Here is an 18,688-nt window from a genome sequence, read left to right on the forward strand (position 1 = left end):
TTATTATTATTATTATTATTATTATTATTATTATTATTATTATTATTATTTCATCACAAGCAAAGCAGATCTCACACTCAGATATACACAGAAATATTAAAAATTATCGGTAAGCGCATCCAGGATGTTGATGGCGGAGTCTAGAACAAACAACTCACAATTCATCTTGGAGTAACGTTTCAACCACATTTTATTTTATTTACCACAGAAAAGGCTACTGCATTATAAAGTTTGTGCGTCTGTGTTGCATGGTCTCTGCGGTTTATCTCACTATCAGGTATGAATGTGTTAAAACAGTGGTTCTTAACCGGGGTTTGATCGAACCCTTGGGGTTCGGTGAGTCGGTTTCAAGGGTTTGGCGTAGCCTCCGCCACGGAGGTCAAGACACACCCGGATTCGTGATGAAACTAAAGAAGGGTTCAGTGAATGTGCATATGAAACGTGTGGGTTCGCTACCTCAAACAAGGTTAAGAACCACTGTGTTAGAAGCATCTAATGGGTATATCTGTCTTATCAAAAGCAATACAATTTCGATACTAACTAGCTTTTAAAATAGAAAATGAATGATACAACATGATGACAAAACAAAGGAGTGTTAGTATGGCATAATAATGTGTGTGTTTTTCACTATTTACTACTTTCATATTTAAATTTCTGACTACACTAATGATATGAGTCACTAATATTGATGAAGAATAAGAATGATGTACCTTACAAAAGTAAGACGATGGCATGGCATACAGATTTAGTAGGTGTGTATGAGTTTGCTGTCGGTGTAGGAAGTGTGTTTTACGTTCTTGATGTAATAGGTAATATTTAGGTGAAGTGGAATTTGCACCCGCAAATACTAAGAAATAACAGTCAGACAATCAGTGTGAGGTAATGGCCTTTGAATAAAAACAAACGTTAATTAAACAAAATAACCAATGTAACACTTCATACTTTAATAGTGCTGGATTGATTCTACATATACAGCTGTATGATACATTTAATTTAATATGTTGGTGACTTATACCTAACCCATTCATTACATTTTAGTCAACTCTCTATGCTCAATAGAAGACTGGTTTCCGCTCTTGCAGACTTGTTAAATGATGAAAATAGGATAATAACAAAAGATGATGTACAAGACGCTGTGACCGTGTCGTTAGTCTTGTTTCCTGCAAGAGCAAATACATGTACAACAATTGAGATAAAACTGTCCTGAGCAGAAATCATGGTCAATGCCTCCGGCCGTTGTGGACAACTGAGACAATTGCTTTGCAGTAAATAGTTAATTCCCATAAATGATGGCCCCTCACAGTTTCCCCCGTCCTCACAATGCTTGATTATAATTAATGTATTTTGTCTTGATTAACGCATCCAAACCTCGCCAAAGCACCTAAGCACCATCTTAGCCTCTTTGCTAACAGCTAACAATCTTTAACCATCCAAGTCGACATTAGATTTCAATCTGGTGGTTAAGTCAAAGCAAACTCACCCGTTTTTTTTTTGTTTGTTTTTTTTTTTTGCACATTCTTCACGGTTTAGAAGTTTTCCGTCACTATTTAAGAAACATTCATATTGGCTCTCTTCAATTGAAATTTGCTTTTTTAAAGTAATCTTGTGACCGTGAGATGTGTTTTCGACTTTCATATCGACTGAATAAATCGGAGTGACTATGAATTTGATAATAATGATGGGCATTTAATGCCATACCTTCAAGCCATTGGGTGGTTACGATGAGATTTATAGCACATCTCCGCATCAAAGGGCAGCGCTAGGTTACCTGGTAAATGGAAAAGACATTTGCCGAAGTAATCATTGAAACTGGTGGCCAGCACTACACCGAGTAAGGTGCCATGAAAGGGCTGACCAAGAAACTCCCTGGGTTAAACCTAAGAGGAGACACGTCTTAATTAAACCTGCATCTGATAAGCATCTGTCTCAATGAAAACTATTGCTGAGCTTGTGTCAAGTCTTATCTTGTTGCTTCAAACATCAAATACATGTTGTGACATGTTGGCAGTACTCAAAAGCAGAAAGGTTACGCCTTTGTATTTACTGAAAACGATATCACCGGACACATTTTTACTACATTGAAATGTCTCTTGGCACTAGAGATAAATTTTGGAAACAAATAAAAAGACATCAATGTGTACTTACTTTTCGAAGAGCTTCATAAAGATCTTCATAATTGGAGGAAAAACAGCAAAAAAATTAGTCATTCTTAGTAAAAACAGTTCTCTCCTTTATGCAAACGTCTGAGGTATCCCGCTCCACGAACTACACGGATTCTCTCTCACACACACACACGCGCGCGCGCGCTCACTCATCCAATCCCAACTAAATTCCCTCACTTATGTCCTCATTTTACGCTCATCAACGGATTACCAGCACAATTCTATCCCTATTAACGAAATAATGTATCTAGACTTCATGAATATTTTAGGCTAATTTCTTCTAATTAAATCAGACTGCAAATCGCATTGCTATGGAGACAAACACAGAAATACAGTCTCATGAAAGTTCATACTCGTTGACTGTACATAGAAAACTTGCCTCGAGTCTTTCTTCGGAGTTTGACGATGCAGATGACACTGATGGTGACAACAACGACTACACACGAGCCCAGAACGATGATGAGAGTCAGACCGTCACATGAGCACGAGCACACGGGCCTGGACTGGAACTCTTCTTCCGTTTTGTCTGTTTTGTTATACATAGAGGTACATCATAAGCTCAGTTAAAAACGAAAAATCACACTTTTGAGAATACAAAATAAATATATTGTTTGATAAATCTTCCTGTGTGCTCTTTGAATTGAAGAATATTTTGACTGAGATTTAAAGCTAATAATATATGTCAAAGACATTTTGTCTAAGAGATCATCATCATCATCATCGTCATCATCATCACGCACGCACGCACGCACGCACATACCCACTCACTCAAAATCTGCGTACAGTTGGTCAACATTGCGGGTGTTCGAATGACAAAGATAATTTCCATTAGCTTTTGTCGAAAGGAAGTATCCGACGTTGCAGTCCAGTTGTAGATTTTATAATCCACCCCAGTGATCGACTGGTGAAAGTGAACACGATGCTTGGTACTGTTCACACAGGAACATGGTTGTTCTACCGTGAATTGTTGGCATGTCCCGTTTGTGAAAATAATCTTGCATACATCGACTAGTGAATCTCTTTCACGTGTTGACAATGTCAGCTTCTGTATGTTCTGACAAGCGTCAGTGTTGACATCAAATGTAAGACTGACATTATCATTCTGTTCGACTACAACAATCCCGTTTTTGGCAAAATCTTCAACGACCTCCAGCTTAACACCTGCAACAGTTTAAGAAACGTATGTGTACTTGACTGCTACATTCGAAAAAATTTAAGTTTCGGTGCTTCTCAGAAAAAACTTTTTTTTATAAGGCACAATTACTTCTGTGCTGCTTTCTTAAATTTTGCTACTTTGCTGGTGCTAGTCAACAAATCAGACCTAACATTCCTCTATTTAAACAATCATTGAACTTGCCATCCACCCAGCCACCTTTCTATTTCTTTAGTCCTTCACTCACCATTGCAATCATTCATCGTTACTGACTTGCGGATCAAGAAGACGACTTCCCCCAACTTCTCCGTGTACTGTGAGCTAGTCCAGTAGAAGATTTTATAATCAACCTGATTAAACGATCTTTCAAACTGCACAAAAAGTTTCCGAGGGTGTAAGCAATAGCATGCTTGAAGAAGTTGTCTGTCTTGACATGTTCTGTTTACGATGACAATCCTGCATTCTACAGCATGCTTTCCCTCTTCATCTGACATCATCTTTAAAAGCCAAGATCCATTGGTGTCAGGACATGTCTCAGTGTTCACATAAAATGTCACGTTCACATCAACATCCTCTTCAACTAGCAGAATTCTCTTGTTTGAGAAATTGCCATGAATTTCTACACTAGCACCTGAAAAAAATGGGCTGAATAGATAAATTTCTTTTTAAACATCCACAAGCAGTGAAAAATTCACAAATATGAACACACACACACACACGGAAAATGAAACTGTACAACAATGTGTACTTATCTAAACTGTTCTTTCACATATACAGATATAACGAGCTTCAGCGTTCTCTTCCTAGTCAAAATAACTGAAAACGAATTATAATTATTGCTTACTTTTGGCAAATATTTATCAAAGACATAAACATTTGCTTACAATTTTCTGTCGATGTTACGGCCTCCCACAGAACAACAAACATTATGATGTACATGTACACATTATTCATTGTTAGAATTGCCTTCTCGAGAATGACAAATTGCAGACTGAAGCTTCAATTCCTGTAGAGGCCAAGAAATAATAAGATAAACTTGTTTCCTTGTGAGAAGTAATCATCTTAACGGGTAGACAATGTTTCGTTTCCTCTTGCTAAGATTTCATACACATGTCCAATGAGGATCATCCTTAATTTAGTGTAAGCTGCCCGATCCGGCTTCCGGCATGTCCTGTGACTTTCGAATAAAGTTTGAAAGAGGAACGAGATTAAAATGCTCTTGGACATGAGTAAGATTTTACAAGAAACTAAGGAGTAGCATGTCACAGACCTTTAATTGAACAATCATTGCATGACAAGAAGTCAGACTGGTAATATCGCCAGCATTTTAGTTAGTGAACTACAGTCTCATACACAGTCTCCTTTATGTGAACGTCCGAGGTATCCCGCTCCACGAACTACACAGATTCTCTCACACTCACACACACGCTCACCCATCCAATCCCAACTAAATTCACTCACTTACGTCCTCATGTTATGCTCATCAACGGATTACCAGCACCATTCTATCCCTATTAACGAAATAATGTATCTAGACCTCATGAATATTTTAGGCTAATTTCTTCTAAATATATCAGACTGCGAATCGCATTGCTATGGAGACAAACACAGAAATACAGTCTCATGAAGGTGACTGCATGACTCAGTCGCTGACTCGCTGACTTGCCTCGAGTCTTTCTTCGGAGTTTGACGATGCAGATGACACTGATGGTGACAACAACGACTACACACGCGCCCAGAACGATGATGAGAATCAGACCGTCGAATGAGCCAAGCACACGGGTCTGGACTGGAACTCTTCTTCCGTTTTGTCTGTTTCGGTAGCTATAGAGGACATCAAAAGCTCTTATGTTAATGACATACCACTTTTGTTCTAATTCCTTTCTTCATCAGCTCCTCTTTCCCCATATTTTGAAGAAGCAGGGTGACCTGATTCAGTTTGTGAACTACATTCTGTAGTGCTTTGCTCTGCTCATCAACTTTGCTGAGAACTCTGTTCAAAAATGTATTTGAAATCAAAATATTACTTTTAGTCTTTAAAGTAATGACAAAACAAAACTATGGATGTAAGTCTATTGACAATTTTTTTAATTAACAGAAAATGTTTAGATGGATATAATAAGGATGTGCATGTAGACCATTAAAAACACAAAACCTGTGCTTGTATAGTGATCGTCATGAAATCATAGAGGGAGACAAAATAAACTTACTGGTAAAATTCACTGAGCCAGACCTACAGTCAGTGTGATCTGCAATTAAAGATGGTTATAATTAGTTCTTTTTGTAAATCATGTAAAATAAAATGAAAAAATGGCATGCAGCATTTTAAGAGAATAGAAAATATATGTGATCAGATATGTGATTGTTAGAAAAATGACAGACTTTGACAAAGTTCATTGCATAGCTTTGGATTTCATACATTTTGTTTTAATTTCAAAGTGTATAAGAACAAAAATAAAATTCTTTCTTTTGCTTTGCATTAATTTTCCAAAATTTTAGTTGTTCAGAAAGCAATGTGATTGTCTCGTTGCTTTCCCCTAGAATGCACCAAGACGGAGACACACGTTTGGTAATCGCCGCATCACTGTTATTGAGAAAGCAGACGACGAATTTCAAGCATGACTCAATGAGTTCATGTCATAACCCATCATGCACTGTCATCTTGCTTCCGCCAATCGTATTCGCGCTCAACATTTCGTTTCTGTAATTAGCAAATACGTGCAATTAGTAGGCAAGAGATACGATTAAACAATTTGATTATTAAAACAAGAAGGATATTTATATATGGTTAAACCATTTAAATTATCTACAGCACATATAGAAGACAGCGTCATGTAAAAGCGAGTTGCTAGCGATGTATGTGTGAGACCTGCAGGGTACAACACGTGAAACATTTCACAAAAAGCACTACAATACTTATATATGATCATAAATTATTCATGACTATCCACTGTTATAAAGTATAGTTGTTTTAATGGCATCTTTCACTTAACTTTATTAAGACTTACTTCAGAAATCGGCGGTGTTTCACTTGAAGATGGACGTACAGTTCAAAAATGTCCGCGCGCAGGTCAAAGCAGAACCGGCCGGTGTGACCTACCTCTGACTCCGTATCTTGACTTGTCGCAGGTACACGCGGGGATGGGGAACAGAGGGGGGAGGGAAACAGCGGGTGGAGGGATGCGACACGATCACGTGGCTACCAAATCGAGCGCGGCTGAAGAAAAAAAGCGCGATGGACGCGTCAGTTTAGGATCGCATTACACGCTTCCCTCCCAAAAGTCTCACTTCCCTATTGGGGCCGCTCAAATGCCCAAAGCCCTTGCAGGCTGGGTCAGTTAAAAACGAAAAATCACACTTTTGAGAATACAAAATAAATATATTGTTTGATAAATCTTCCTGTGTGCTTTTTGAATTGAAGAATATTTTGACTGAGATTTAATGCCGAAATCTAATAATATCTGTCAAAGACGTAAATTCTTGTCTAAGAGCTCGTCGTCGTCGTCGTCGTCGTCGTCGTCCCGCACGCGCGCTCGCACATACCCACTCACTCAAAATCTTCGTGGTCAACATTGCTGGTGTTCGAATGACAAAGATAAGTTCCATTAGCTTTTCTCTAAAGGAAGTGTCCGACTTTGCAGTCCAACTGTAGATTTTATAATCCACCCCAGTGATCGACTGGTGAAAGTGAACATGATGCTTGGTACTGTTCACACAGGAACATGGTTGTTTTACCGTTAGTTGATGACATGTCCCGTTTGTGAATATAATCCTGCATACATAGTCTGGTAACACTCCTTCACGTGATGACAATGCCAGCAGATGTGTGTTGTTCTGACAAGCGCTAATGTTGACATCAAATGTAAGACTGACATTATCATTCTGTTCGACTACAACAAACCCGTTTTTGGCAAAATCTTCAACGACCTCTATTTTGACACCTGCAACAGTTTTAGAAACGTATGTGTACTTTACTGCTACATTCAAATAATGCAAATCATTTTCATGCTCGAAAAACATTTATTACTATTCTGTAAAGTCATATTACTGCAGTACATTATTAATAATATCGACGTCTAATTAGTTTAAATATTTAGCATATTGTTTGTCGTTTAATATATGATGAGGAGATTTAAAATTGTGTTTTAAGATTATTTATTTTCTTACATAGCCAATTTAAACATAGGAATTTTTGTTCAGTATCTTCAATTAATGCCACAAAAGCTATTACATGTACTAGCAGTGGCTGCTCTGTGTTAGACCCGACAGAACAATGAGTCTGTCCTGCTTTCTGGTAGTGGACGTCCGGGTATCTTTGCTCTGCAACACTTCCCGTTGCATTGTAACGGTCTCGTAGAGTTGGAATGACAGAGTTAGCAGCTGCCGATCGGTGGGCAGTTTTTTGAAAACCTACGGTTTCCTGCAGCCATTCAATTACTCTTCCTTGGAGAACAATACTTAGTCGTCGTCTTTAAGTTATTATTAAAAAAGGACATAGAAACCGGCAATAAATAATTAATTCCAGGGCTCTCAAATAGTGAGTTGAAAGGACGATGGACTGTCACGTGCACTGCATGTTTTCTACTGTTCAATTCTGCCTTGTAATACTGGTATCTTACAGTTGCTCGTATTTTGTGGCTTCAAATATCGTTTTTGCTTGCCTGAGCACGCACAAGACAAATTCACCAAATTCACGTTGACGTTTCAACAAATTCACCAAAAAGATTTGGAGACATTGCTCACTGTTAGCACAAACACGATTAATAACAATGCAGAAATATAAACATGGGATTTCCATTGGTTTGAGCAGCATACGCTAACAATTTTGTGTGTTGACTAATTTAGGATATATTTATTTCTTAGCTTCAAGTTTTTGTTCAAGATTTTATTTCATTTGCATCCACTGTCGAGTATGAGTGTCTGCGAGAGAAAGAGGGAGAGAGACACTATTTTCGTGCATCTCTGTATATATCATCATATATTTGTTTTGAGAAAGATTATATTTTAAATGTCGGATAAACGTTTCTTTCTAATTATCTGTGTTTTTAATCGAAAAGGCTAACTTTAAAAAAATCTTTCTAAAATTGTTAATGTACGTACATGATTTAGATGAGGCTGCAGACTTCCACAGACTCACAAACAACATCACGTATATGTAGAATTTGACCATCTTCAAACAAGTGCACAGAACAATTTGAGCTGCAAGGAGAGAAGTATATATTGCTTCCCGTTTCCGGCTTTTACTGCATTGTGTGTGTGTGTCATGACACTCACTCATGCATGTGACAGACATAAACTTGCTCGTTTACTCCACAAAATAATGAACAAATCTGCCTCTATGGGAATTGTCAAAATATAATAACATAAATAAATAGAATATGAATCCCATCATCCACTTCAAATCACATAAAAATAAAGACTCTCACACTCAATATCCCGTCCAATACCAGTTCTGTTACAAAATAAATTGTCACAGAATATGTTCATAAGAAAACAACTGTTTTATCTGATAGCTGGTCCTAAGGACACAGTCATATTCCCTCAAGTGCTCACGTGCACTGCGTTTCACCAGATACAGTTCCTCAGGTGACTACTAAAATATTCCAGCCACAAAGGTAGGGCTACACAGCTTTCTGATGTCCAGGAATGGACTTATTCCGCTACATAATCCGACAACTTGCTGTAACCCAGAGACCTCAGACAGCAGTGTTTTGTTGATGTGAAAAGTAAAGACTACATCAAGAGTGACCCACGTGCATAGTTCACCGGGGTGAATGATCCAAGCTTGACAAGAAAATACATCGCGTTTTTTCGTGAAAGAATTTCGTGGGCAGGAAGTGGCTATGATAATGACTTTTATATTGTATTGTTATACACAGTCATGTGATGCAGTTAATCTCTCCGTCAGATATCCAGACCGTCCCATTATTGGCTTCATTCCTGAGTTTCTTCCATTCCCATTTCGGATTAGTCGTAGAGGAGTATTTCGACACAGGGTAGTGTGACCAGGGTAAACCCTGTCATCGGCGGCTGTCTTCAAAGATTCTTTATTGTGAGCCATTTCAAACAGCTTCATTTCAAACAATCAATTGGTTTAGTAAACGCAATTGTGTACTCATTTGTTGTTCATTCCATTTTCACCAGTTTTGTGGGTATTCATCTCGAGTAAGTTTTTAGTAGTTTACCGACCCGCCCTATACTTTGAGACCGGGACGCAAAAAAAAAAAAAAAGACTTTGCCCACCCATGTTTAAGGAGAGCTGTTCAAAACATTGTTGCCATGACCATCATGACCATGACATGGTCTCTGTCGCCTACTCGCCCACTCGCCCGCCGTCGTCTGCATGGCTGTAACGGACAAGTACTAAGTAGAGGGGGTTAGGAGGGAAGATCGACAACCGTGGTTGATCTGATCTAGGGTAGTGGGCTGGAAGTTGTTTGCCCTTGAGCAAATGACGTAAACTGTGATGTCAAAATAAGGTGACGTAAAAGATAGAGGAAAATAACGTTAGAGAAAAAACGGAAAGCAGAGAGCTAACGGCGGAACCGAAGTGGAAGCTGGTGGATTTTCTCGGGACTTTCTCGCTACTGCTGCGACAGCGGAATAAATATTACGGGAAGTAATACCGTGGTTAAACTACAGGTGGATGTACTTCACAGGTCGTGATACACTGTAGTCCGTGTCCGCACGGTGGGGGAGCTCTGTGGCTTGGGCATCCCGCAGTACAGTTTCTTGGTGGGGCCAAGAAACCACACACTGGTGTGAGCGAGAAAACAACGGTCCCAGAACGGAAAACTTGGTGCAAGACTGGTGCACCGACCTCCATCTGTCGCCTGGAAGGGACAGTTCTTAACAGTCTGAGAGTAAGCGCCGGTGGAGGAAAGGTTTCCTCCCGGCCTTCAGCTAATCTAACATCATCCTGCCAAACACCTAGGAGGCGGCCGCATGCGCAAGACCGAAGACGTCCTGCTTGTAAACTGTTGGTACCGTAAAAACAATTTATTTTCAATAATAAATAGACTTCGTGGAAAGAAGATCAGTGGACTAATTAGAATAGAAGACTTGGGAGGGTCTCAAAGACTTTAATATAAAAAGGTTAATGTTTCATCAAGAACGAACATTTTTTTTTATTTATTATACTTCATCAGTGACAATATTTATGGGAATCAATTTTATTGTTAACTTTAATAGTACGTTGGATGAATGATAATATATTGGTAATACATCTTGTGTGGCGAATGAAGGAGTGAATCTATGAGTGTTGATACTTTGCCTTTGTTTCATTTGACATTGTATTTGAATTGAATAATTATTCGTGCCTCTAAGAAGGTACGCCCACCCTCAAGCGATCAGGATATTTTGGTTTGTGGAAAGAATGCGCGTGTCTGTGGATGGTCCATGACAATGGCCTTTGTCGTCTGCTTAAACTAATCCAACCGAAACCACCCTATTATCCGATAAAAAAAAAACAAAAAAACAAAATCCTAAAATATTGCTATCACGCGGTTTATTCAAGGCAGTTCAATGACACACACAAAACCAAGCCACGACCCACTGCGCTCCCGTCTCAAAACTAGACCATACTCGCTCTCCCGTCTGACAAAATAACATCGAGCTGTCTATGACCCAGTGTTACCCACGAAGTTACATACCTCCGTGGTGTTACCCTGTATCGAAGTGTCTTAGAGCGGTGCTAAACTTTTTGTTATCTTGTAGGTAGGGCCGGTTCTACCATCGGGCGAACTAGGCGCTGTTACGGAAGGGGGGATTGGGTAAAAAGATTGCCTAATTTTTTTTAAGATGAATAATGTTTGTGAAAAATAAAATTTTCGAAGAAGGACATTAGAAGACATCTTCCTCTGCTTGTAAGTTGACTACCCTGCTAGTCTCTCAGTTCATGTATAAGAAAGAAGAAAACAATCGAAAGTACTTGCCGAGGTGCTAGGTGGAAAGGGTAGTGATAAATCTGTCCCAGTTAATGACCAGTCGGATCAGATTATAAGGATTTGACAAAGGAGATGCAGAAAACTAGTTTTCTACTTCAACGCTGCAAAGGCATCAGTGAAGGACACGTGATAATTGTCCGTAAAATGAGAGAGAGATTGAAAGGAATGAAGTCGGGTAGATTCAACAGTGGATACACGTCCATGGTCCTACAACCACGACTTAATGAGACATAATAAGTGGTTGAGTTAGTGGTATTTTAAAGCTTAACTAAACATTCCATTGCTCGAATCGAGAGATTTCACTTACGAAAGCATTTCCCCCCAACCAATAACTTACTTTCAACTATTTACCTCATACAGAAAAAAAAACTAGAAACCGGTCTCTCAAAACAAAAATTCCACTATTTATTCACTACATTCAAAAATACATCAACCACCGTTTTTATACCAAAAGTTGACACAAGCAGACTCATCTCACCAGGTTCAATTTGAACTTTTCTCATAACGTCTGATTTACACAAAGTCTGGTCAGGATTTTTACAATACCGAGGAGACCTTCACCTTCGATCCTCATCAGACTCCCACATTCTATCCTCCCTCCCACAAAGACAGTCACACACGGACAACGGACGTCCTCCCTTTGTGCTGCTGAGCAGTGGAACTCTCCTCCTCATCACATTCGCTACTCGGACTCAAGTCTACATTCACACGGTCTCAGAAAACATTTGTTCACAAAGTACTATCCCTGAAATACTATTCTTAAATCCCTGATAATATTGTCTGTCATGCTAACCACCATGGTGGGCTTTTGGCATTTTACCGGCCCGCCGTATAGATTCTGAGATCGCGACACAAAATAAAGAAAACACGTTTCCCGCTACTCGTGTATTCAAAACTGTCTTATGACATGACATGGCTTCTCTCCCCTACTTATTGCACTCGCCCGCTGTCGTCTGCATGGCCTTTGTCGTCTGCTTAAACTAATCCAACAAAACCTTCCTATTATCCAATGCAAAAAAAAAAAATTGATATCACGCAGTTAATTAAAGGCAATTCATTAACAGCACACAACTCTAACCCACACCAAACCGCGCTCCCGTTTCAAAAATAGACCATACCCGCTCTCCCCTCTGACAAAATAGCATCGACCGGTGTATGATGCTGCGTGTTACCCACGAGGTTACATACTTCCGTGGTGTTACCCTGTATTGAAGTCTCTTCGAGTGATGCTAACCAAGCTTTCTTATCTCAAATGGATAATTTTCCAACTTTGCATTCTCGGAAATGGAAAATCCTGAAATAACTGTCCCTGCCCAGTCGATTCTCAGGTCAGTAAAACATTACATTGTTGTATGCCTCGATCTCAATCGGACGTTTTCTTTGTTTATTGTGACAAAGTCCTTTGAGGAAACTATAAGTCCAAACCTTGTTATTATTTGAGTCGTGTAAACACTTGTCGAGGTAACTACAACAAAAAAATGTTAACACGCATGGACGCACAGGCACAGCTGGCTGTTTAACTTGCGAAGGACCCAAGTGTGGTTACCCAATGCCAGCTACCTGTCTCCCGCCTGAACTGTCAAAGGCACAGTGGACCCACAATGCTTTATTTCATGCTAGCAACAGTCTGCTTGGCAAAACCATTAGTACTCCACTCCTATTAGTATTTCCTTGCGCAAGATCTCCCACAGAAGTTTTAGTTCTTCACCAATGAGAATGTATTGATAGCCCAGAAGCTTGACTGCTATTGTTGCATCTTTATCTGTGTTGTGTCAGATACAGTTTACAATGGTTCTAAATTATGTGGTTTTGAGCTAGTTATTAATAGTTTGTTGAGAAAATTTGTCTGAAGAGAAGCCCCAAAAGTGTGAGGTTGAACCTATTCCATCCTCTCTGCTTGTTAATTGTCTAGATGTCCTGTTACCGCATATAACTTATATCATAAATGCTTCTCTTACATCTGGGCACTTTCCTCCGGAGTTCGGGTCAGCTTAATCCATTCCAGTTGGCTTATAAAAAGGGCTATGGTACTGAATCTGCACTTCTAAAAGTTGTGAATGATCTACTCCTCAGTGCTGTACAAAGGGTTATTTCTGGCGCTGTTAGACTGGTCAGCTGCATTTAACACTGTGGATCATTCTGTACTTCTGCACAGACTTTTGGTGTTCATAATGTTGCTTTGTCCTTGTTTCGATCCTATCTCACAGACCGAACCCAGACTGTGTGCGTAAACAGTGTTTACTCAGATGCTTCTGTCCTGAGTATGGTGTCCCGCAGGGATCTGTTTTGGGTCCAATACTTTTTGTGTTATATACCTATGCTCTGTCTGATGTATGTCACACCATGCCATGTCACATGTGAGTTATGCTGTTGATGCACAACTTTATCAGTCAGCTCTATTTACTCAACTCTCTGGACTACTGACATGGACACAGGAATGTATAGATGATGTCTGGATGCTCCAAAACAGACTGCAACTGAATGACTTTAAGTGTGAACTGCTACTTACTTTTCCAAAGAAATTTCTAAGTCATCCTTTTCTCCTGTAGTCTCTGTACACATAGATCTCAACTATTCCTTTCTCCACCTCCTTGCGCAGCTTGGGTGTCTTTCTTGATCAGCATTTGCAGAAATGCCTACCTTGAATTTTGTAGGATCAGTACCATTCGTCATTATCTCACCACCGATGCAACTAAAACCCTAATCTGTGTTTTTGTGCTATCAAGGTTTGACAATTGTAATTCTCTTTTTAGCTTGAATTCCCAAGTATCTTCTTGACAGACTTCAAACGATCCCGAATAACTTTGCTCATCTGTAAACCATCTAGATACGAACCTATTTTACCTATCATTCGCTGACTGCCATTCGCGGACCATATAGCCTACAAACTTTCCACTTTTACTTTCTCTGCTATTTCTGGCACCAGTAAGTCTATATATGATTAAAGTGGTCCGAGAAAAAATTTGTTGGAAAGGCACTATGTAGATGATAATGATTATTATTATCCAATATTACCAAAAAGGTCAAACATTGTTAGAACAAAATAGATACAAAGTAGACCTGCATATTTCAAACAGCTTAATGCAAATTGGTTTGGCCACCATTTAACTTAACAAAAATGGATGCTTGTCGAAACGCATGCAAAGAACATTAGCACAGGGTGTTAAGAGCTAATTATGTCATCGATAAACGATTCTGTTTGAGGCATGGGACAGTTAGGCTCCTCAGTGTTAGGACAATAGGGTTTTACCTGAGATGATATGGAAATTGCTGGGACAATATTACTCAATTGTGACCAGCCCAGTACATCAGATGGGCCTTTTACATTTGCACGGAAGTAATCAGTATGAACTGCTAATTGGGGTCAGTTATGTATGTAGTTGATTATGGATGAAAGATATCATTTTCAGCAAATATGTTGCTTGTGCTTATTTGATTACTGCGGTTACAAATTCAGCTTTCCTGTTTGAATTAAATGAAAAAATACCAATTATATACCTGGGAAATTTAGCTAATATGTATATATGTACAAGACACGTGAAACCGTATGGTATATCAGGGATACAAGTGGGGATAAAGGTACTGAACTGCATTCTGAGGTAAAACAGACACGGGTCCCAGTAAAAGCCGTTTATTTTTAATATTTTTTTTCGCCATAGATCCCGGGCAGATACGCAACATGCTCTACACATACTCATCCCATTTGTATGCTAAAAATTATTATGCATATAAATCTTATTTGGGACCAGTGGTGTATGTAGCTAGTTGTGAATAAAAAGTATAACTTTTACCAAATTTGTTGTTCATGCTTATTCAGTTACTGTAGTTACGAATTCGGCTTTCATCTTTTAGTTAAATAAATGTGAAATTGATTCCTTTAAAATTTCTTTTTTGACAATGTCATGCTCTAAAAGCAAGTGTTATATTACTACCTTTTTCTTGTAAAGCAGTATTTCCTTAGTCGTGAAAAGTAATCATAGTGCTTTTAGTAGGTTGTGAGTATTTTGTTGTTTTTCTACTTACTTTTATTAGTGTATTGTTACATTGTAATATTTCAGACTTTTATTGGAGCACAAGGGACTAGGAATCCGGAGACCGTGTGGCAGTGTCAGTCCGACTAATTTACCCACTAAACAAGACAAATCAAGGTTACAAGAACAAGAAGCTATGTCTGCCATAAAAAGTGAAGTCCAGATTCCATGTATACACAGCTTGAAGAATGAACCCAGTTCTGTGGCTGATATACAGGAAAACCTAAATGAAAATGTGATGCAAAAGACAGAAAGCACATTTTGTTGTAACACATATAAGTCACACTGGTCACACAATAGCTGTGTGCAGAATGACTGTGGTAAAACTCACATCTCACATGAGCTTGCTACACATAATCATCAATTCAACTGGAAACACGAGGATGCTGTAAAACTGGAGTTAAACTCTCCAGATGCCATTGGTTGTATAAAATGTGAGCATCATCACATAAAACCAGAACATGCTGTACACACTGAGCAGTCAGACTGCAAACATGAGGGATCTGTAAAGCTGGAATACCACGTGCAAGACCTAACTTGTTCAGTTAAGACTGAGCAGGATCCCATGCTTGGTGCAAATACAGAAGAGCACCTTGCGTTTAAACAAGAACAAAAAAATAGTCATATAGTGAAGTCTGAGCAGGATCCTGTGCTTTGTACAAAGACAGAAGAGTTACTTGTGTTTAAACAAGAAGATGATAGTCACATGATGAAGACCGAGACTGACTCCCCTGCTCACCATACAGTGGAGCAGCATGACAGTGAAGAGAAATTTCAAGAAGCAAGTGGTGATAGGTGTAAAGTTCTTAAGACGGTGGATGTTATAACAGAAAGTCAACAACATCAGACAAATCCAGCTGTTACTGAAGTTGCCATTGATTCAGGGACAGGAATTAACAGTGATGCTAAACTTTATCAGTGCCAAGTGTGTTTATCTTCTTTCAGCTGCCCAACCCTGCTCAGGAAACATGTGGTGATCCACTCTGATTTTCAAGCTGAGCAGTGCACTCCATGTACGGTTGTGTTAGAAAGATTAGATACTTTAAAAAACCATACGGTAACCAAAAGTAGAGAGAGATCTCACCATTGCAGTTTGTGTAAAGCTAAGTTTATGTATTCATTTCAGTTAAAGCGACACATGCCGACCCACAGTGATGAGAAACCGTGTAATGTCTGCAAAGCTCGTTTTAAGAGCTTATACGCTCTAAACAGGCACATGTTGATCCATGGTGTTATGAAACTTTACCACTGTAGTGTATGTCATGTACCTTTCAGAACATCAGGTAGCTTAAAAGTTCACATGGTGGCACATAGTGATGCGAGACCTTATCAGTGTGACTTGTGTAAAGCTGCATTTAAGCTCCCAAATCTGTTAAAAAAACACATGCTGACCCATAGTGATGAGAAACCTCACCAATGTACTGTATGTCATTCATCCTTTAAAAGATTAGAGTACCTTCAAAGACACATGATTACTCATAGCAGTATTAAAATTTACCAGTGTAGTGTTTGTAAAGCTTTTATAAAACACTTACAAGCTTTCAAAAGGCACATGTTGCTCCACGGTGTTGTTAAAACTTACCAGTGTAATGTATGTCATGAACCTTTCAAAACATTAAGTGGCTTAAAACATCACTATCTGACTCATAGTGATTTGAAAATTTACCAGTGTAGTTTGTGTGAAGCCCTATTTAAGCTCCCATCTAAGTTAAAATCACACATGCTGACCCACAGTGATGAGAAACCTCACAAATGTACTGTTTGTCATTCATCCTTTAAGAGATTACCGAACCTTCGAAGACACATGATTACTCATAGTGATATGACATCTCACCAGTCTAATCTCTGCAAACCTTCTATTAAGACCTCATACAGTGTAATAAGGCGTATGTTGACCCACGGTGATATGAAACCTTACCAGTGTTCTGTATGTCATGTAGCTTATGAAAGAGAAGACCTCTTACACATGCACATGGTGACTCATAATATGAAACCTTACCAGTGCAGTTTGTGTAAAGCTGCCTTTAAAGCCTCATATCGTTTAAAATCACACATGATGTCCCACAGTAATGAACGACCTCACCTGTGCACTGTATGTAAAAAAGCTTTTAAAGTAGAAGGATACTTAAAACGGCACATGAGGACTCATGCTGGATTGAAACCTCACCAGGATGTTGATGGCGAAGTCTGCAACGATCATCTCACACTTCAACCTTGATGAACGTTTATAACACATTTTCTTTTTTTAGCTACAGACAAGGCCTCATCATCATAAAGCTATGTTCCTGTTTGTCTCTGTTGTGTGGTATCTGTGGTTTCTCTCACTATCATGTGTAAATGTATTAGAAGCATTTAACTGATGTTATCTAGCTGATCACAGTCACATTTCGATACTAACAAGATGTCAAACTAGGAAACTATGATACCAAATTATGATGATAAAACAGGAATGCAAGTGTGTGAAAAATGAAATGTTTTTCTGTCTTACTACTTTGATATTTAAGTTTTGGACTACACTAACAACATGGTAAAACAGAAATATTGAGTAAGAAAAAGTATATCTTACTAAAGTAATGTTAAGGCATGGTGTACACATTTAGCAAGTGAATGAGTTTTTTGTAGGTGTAGGTATTGTTTTACTTTCTTGATGTATTAGGTAATATTTAGGTCAAGTGGAATTTGTACCCAAAAATAGTAAAGATAACTAATATTATGTTGGTGGCCTTACGCCTAATATATTACATACTAGTTAACAGATTCTATCCTCACTAAAAGGCTTGTTTCTTCTTCTGCAGTGTTGTCTAACCATAAAAATAGTAAGGCTAATAAAAAAAATTATGTACACAACGTTGTCTGTCTTGTTTTCTGCAAAAGTAATTACATCATTTAAGATAAAACTGCCATGAGCCAAAATCATAATCAAAGCTTCCGGCCATTGTGGATAACTGAGACAAATGTTTTGTAGTAAACAATTAAGTGTCTTAAATGATGGCATAAAAGTTTTGCCCCATCTCACAATATATTTAATGCAACCAAAATGTTCGTCACAGAATCCAACCACCATCTTAGCTTCTTTCATCACAAATTATACCCACCTATTATCATCCAAGTCAACATAAGATGTCAATCTGATGGTGAAGTCAAAACAAGCTAACCGGATGCAGCACTGGCAGGAAGACTCACACATGATAGAATTGTTGCACGGTTATTCCTAGGGTATGTGTAAAGAAATTTTAACACAAGAGCAGCAAAATGTATACCTTCAGGGATTATCATACATTTAAGAAAATTTTTATAATGGCTTATGCTCAACAACTTAGGCAAGAGCTGTGAGAGAGTGTGTGGTTGAACTAACAGTCGACAAATTAATAACACTTACAACAAAACTATAACAAA

The 18,688-nt window shown here is 38.7% G+C and overlaps 3 protein-coding genes across 6 annotated transcripts in view; 1 reads left to right on the top strand and 2 right to left on the bottom strand.

Moving 5' to 3' along the window:
• LOC112568213 overlaps nt 1-8,530 on the bottom strand; it is a 29,441-nt gene extending 20,911 nt beyond the window's left edge. Inside the window, exon 1 of one of the 2 annotated variants that reach the window (XR_003100034.1) lies at nt 8,416-8,530. Coding sequence is in view for 1 of the 2 variants with exons in the window: in XM_025245388.1 (XP_025101173.1) it covers nt 8,416-8,485 (70 nt within the window). In the remaining variant the exon portion in view is untranslated. The remainder of the gene's footprint in view (nt 1-8,415) is intronic. The other variant, XM_025245388.1, reaches the window with a different exon arrangement.
• On the bottom strand, nt 57-4,948 carry LOC112568211. Of its 3 annotated transcripts, XR_003100033.1 has the most exons (7): nt 4,200-4,947; nt 3,563-3,946; nt 2,931-3,323; nt 2,542-2,688; nt 2,146-2,168; nt 1,699-1,768; nt 57-1,160 (listed from the first exon to the last, which is right to left on the bottom strand). XR_003100033.1 is itself a non-coding variant. In XM_025245386.1 (6 exons), the coding sequence occupies exons 1-6, from the start codon at nt 4,267-4,269 to the stop codon at nt 1,760-1,762; spliced, it is 1,026 nt and encodes a 341-aa protein (XP_025101171.1). In that variant the 5' UTR covers nt 4,270-4,948; the 3' UTR covers nt 1,698-1,759. The 3 variants fall into 3 exon arrangements, 1 of the variants encoding a protein (XP_025101171.1); XR_003100032.1 differs by having other exon boundaries at nt 61-1,160; nt 1,699-2,168; nt 4,200-4,948; XM_025245386.1 differs by lacking the exon at nt 57-1,160 and having other exon boundaries at nt 1,698-1,768; nt 4,200-4,948.
• Nucleotides 8,531-15,631: 7,101 nt separating the features above from the next.
• Nucleotides 15,632-18,666, top strand: LOC112567810 (zinc finger protein 883-like). Its single transcript, XM_025244659.1, has one exon. It carries the CDS (start codon nt 15,858-15,860, stop codon nt 17,508-17,510), a length of 1,653 nt encoding a protein of 550 aa, XP_025100444.1. The 5' UTR covers nt 15,632-15,857; the 3' UTR covers nt 17,511-18,666.
• The last annotated feature ends 22 nt before the right edge of the window (nt 18,667-18,688 follow it).

The sequence above is a fragment of the Pomacea canaliculata genome, linkage group LG7, assembly GCF_003073045.1.
Source record: "Pomacea canaliculata isolate SZHN2017 linkage group LG7, ASM307304v1, whole genome shotgun sequence".
Taxonomy (NCBI): domain Eukaryota; kingdom Metazoa; phylum Mollusca; class Gastropoda; order Architaenioglossa; family Ampullariidae; genus Pomacea; species Pomacea canaliculata.

Excerpts from the sequence above, each read along its gene's own strand:
- LOC112568211 (XM_025245386.1), bottom strand. The coding sequence starts at position 4,269 with ATGAATAATGTGTACATGTACATCATAATGTTTGTTGTTCTGTGGGAG. Across the intron at positions 3,947-4,199 it reads CGTAACATCGACAGAAAATT|GTGCTAGTGTAGAAATTCAT; the intron begins GTAAGCAAATGT and ends CATTTTTTTCAG. Across the intron at positions 2,169-2,541 it reads ACTCCGAAGAAAGACTCGAG|ATCTTTATGAAGCTCTTCGA; the intron begins GCAAGTTTTCTA and ends CCAATTATGAAG.
- LOC112567810 (XM_025244659.1), top strand. The coding sequence starts at position 15,858 with ATGCTTGGTGCAAATACAGAAGAGCACCTTGCGTTTAAACAAGAACAA.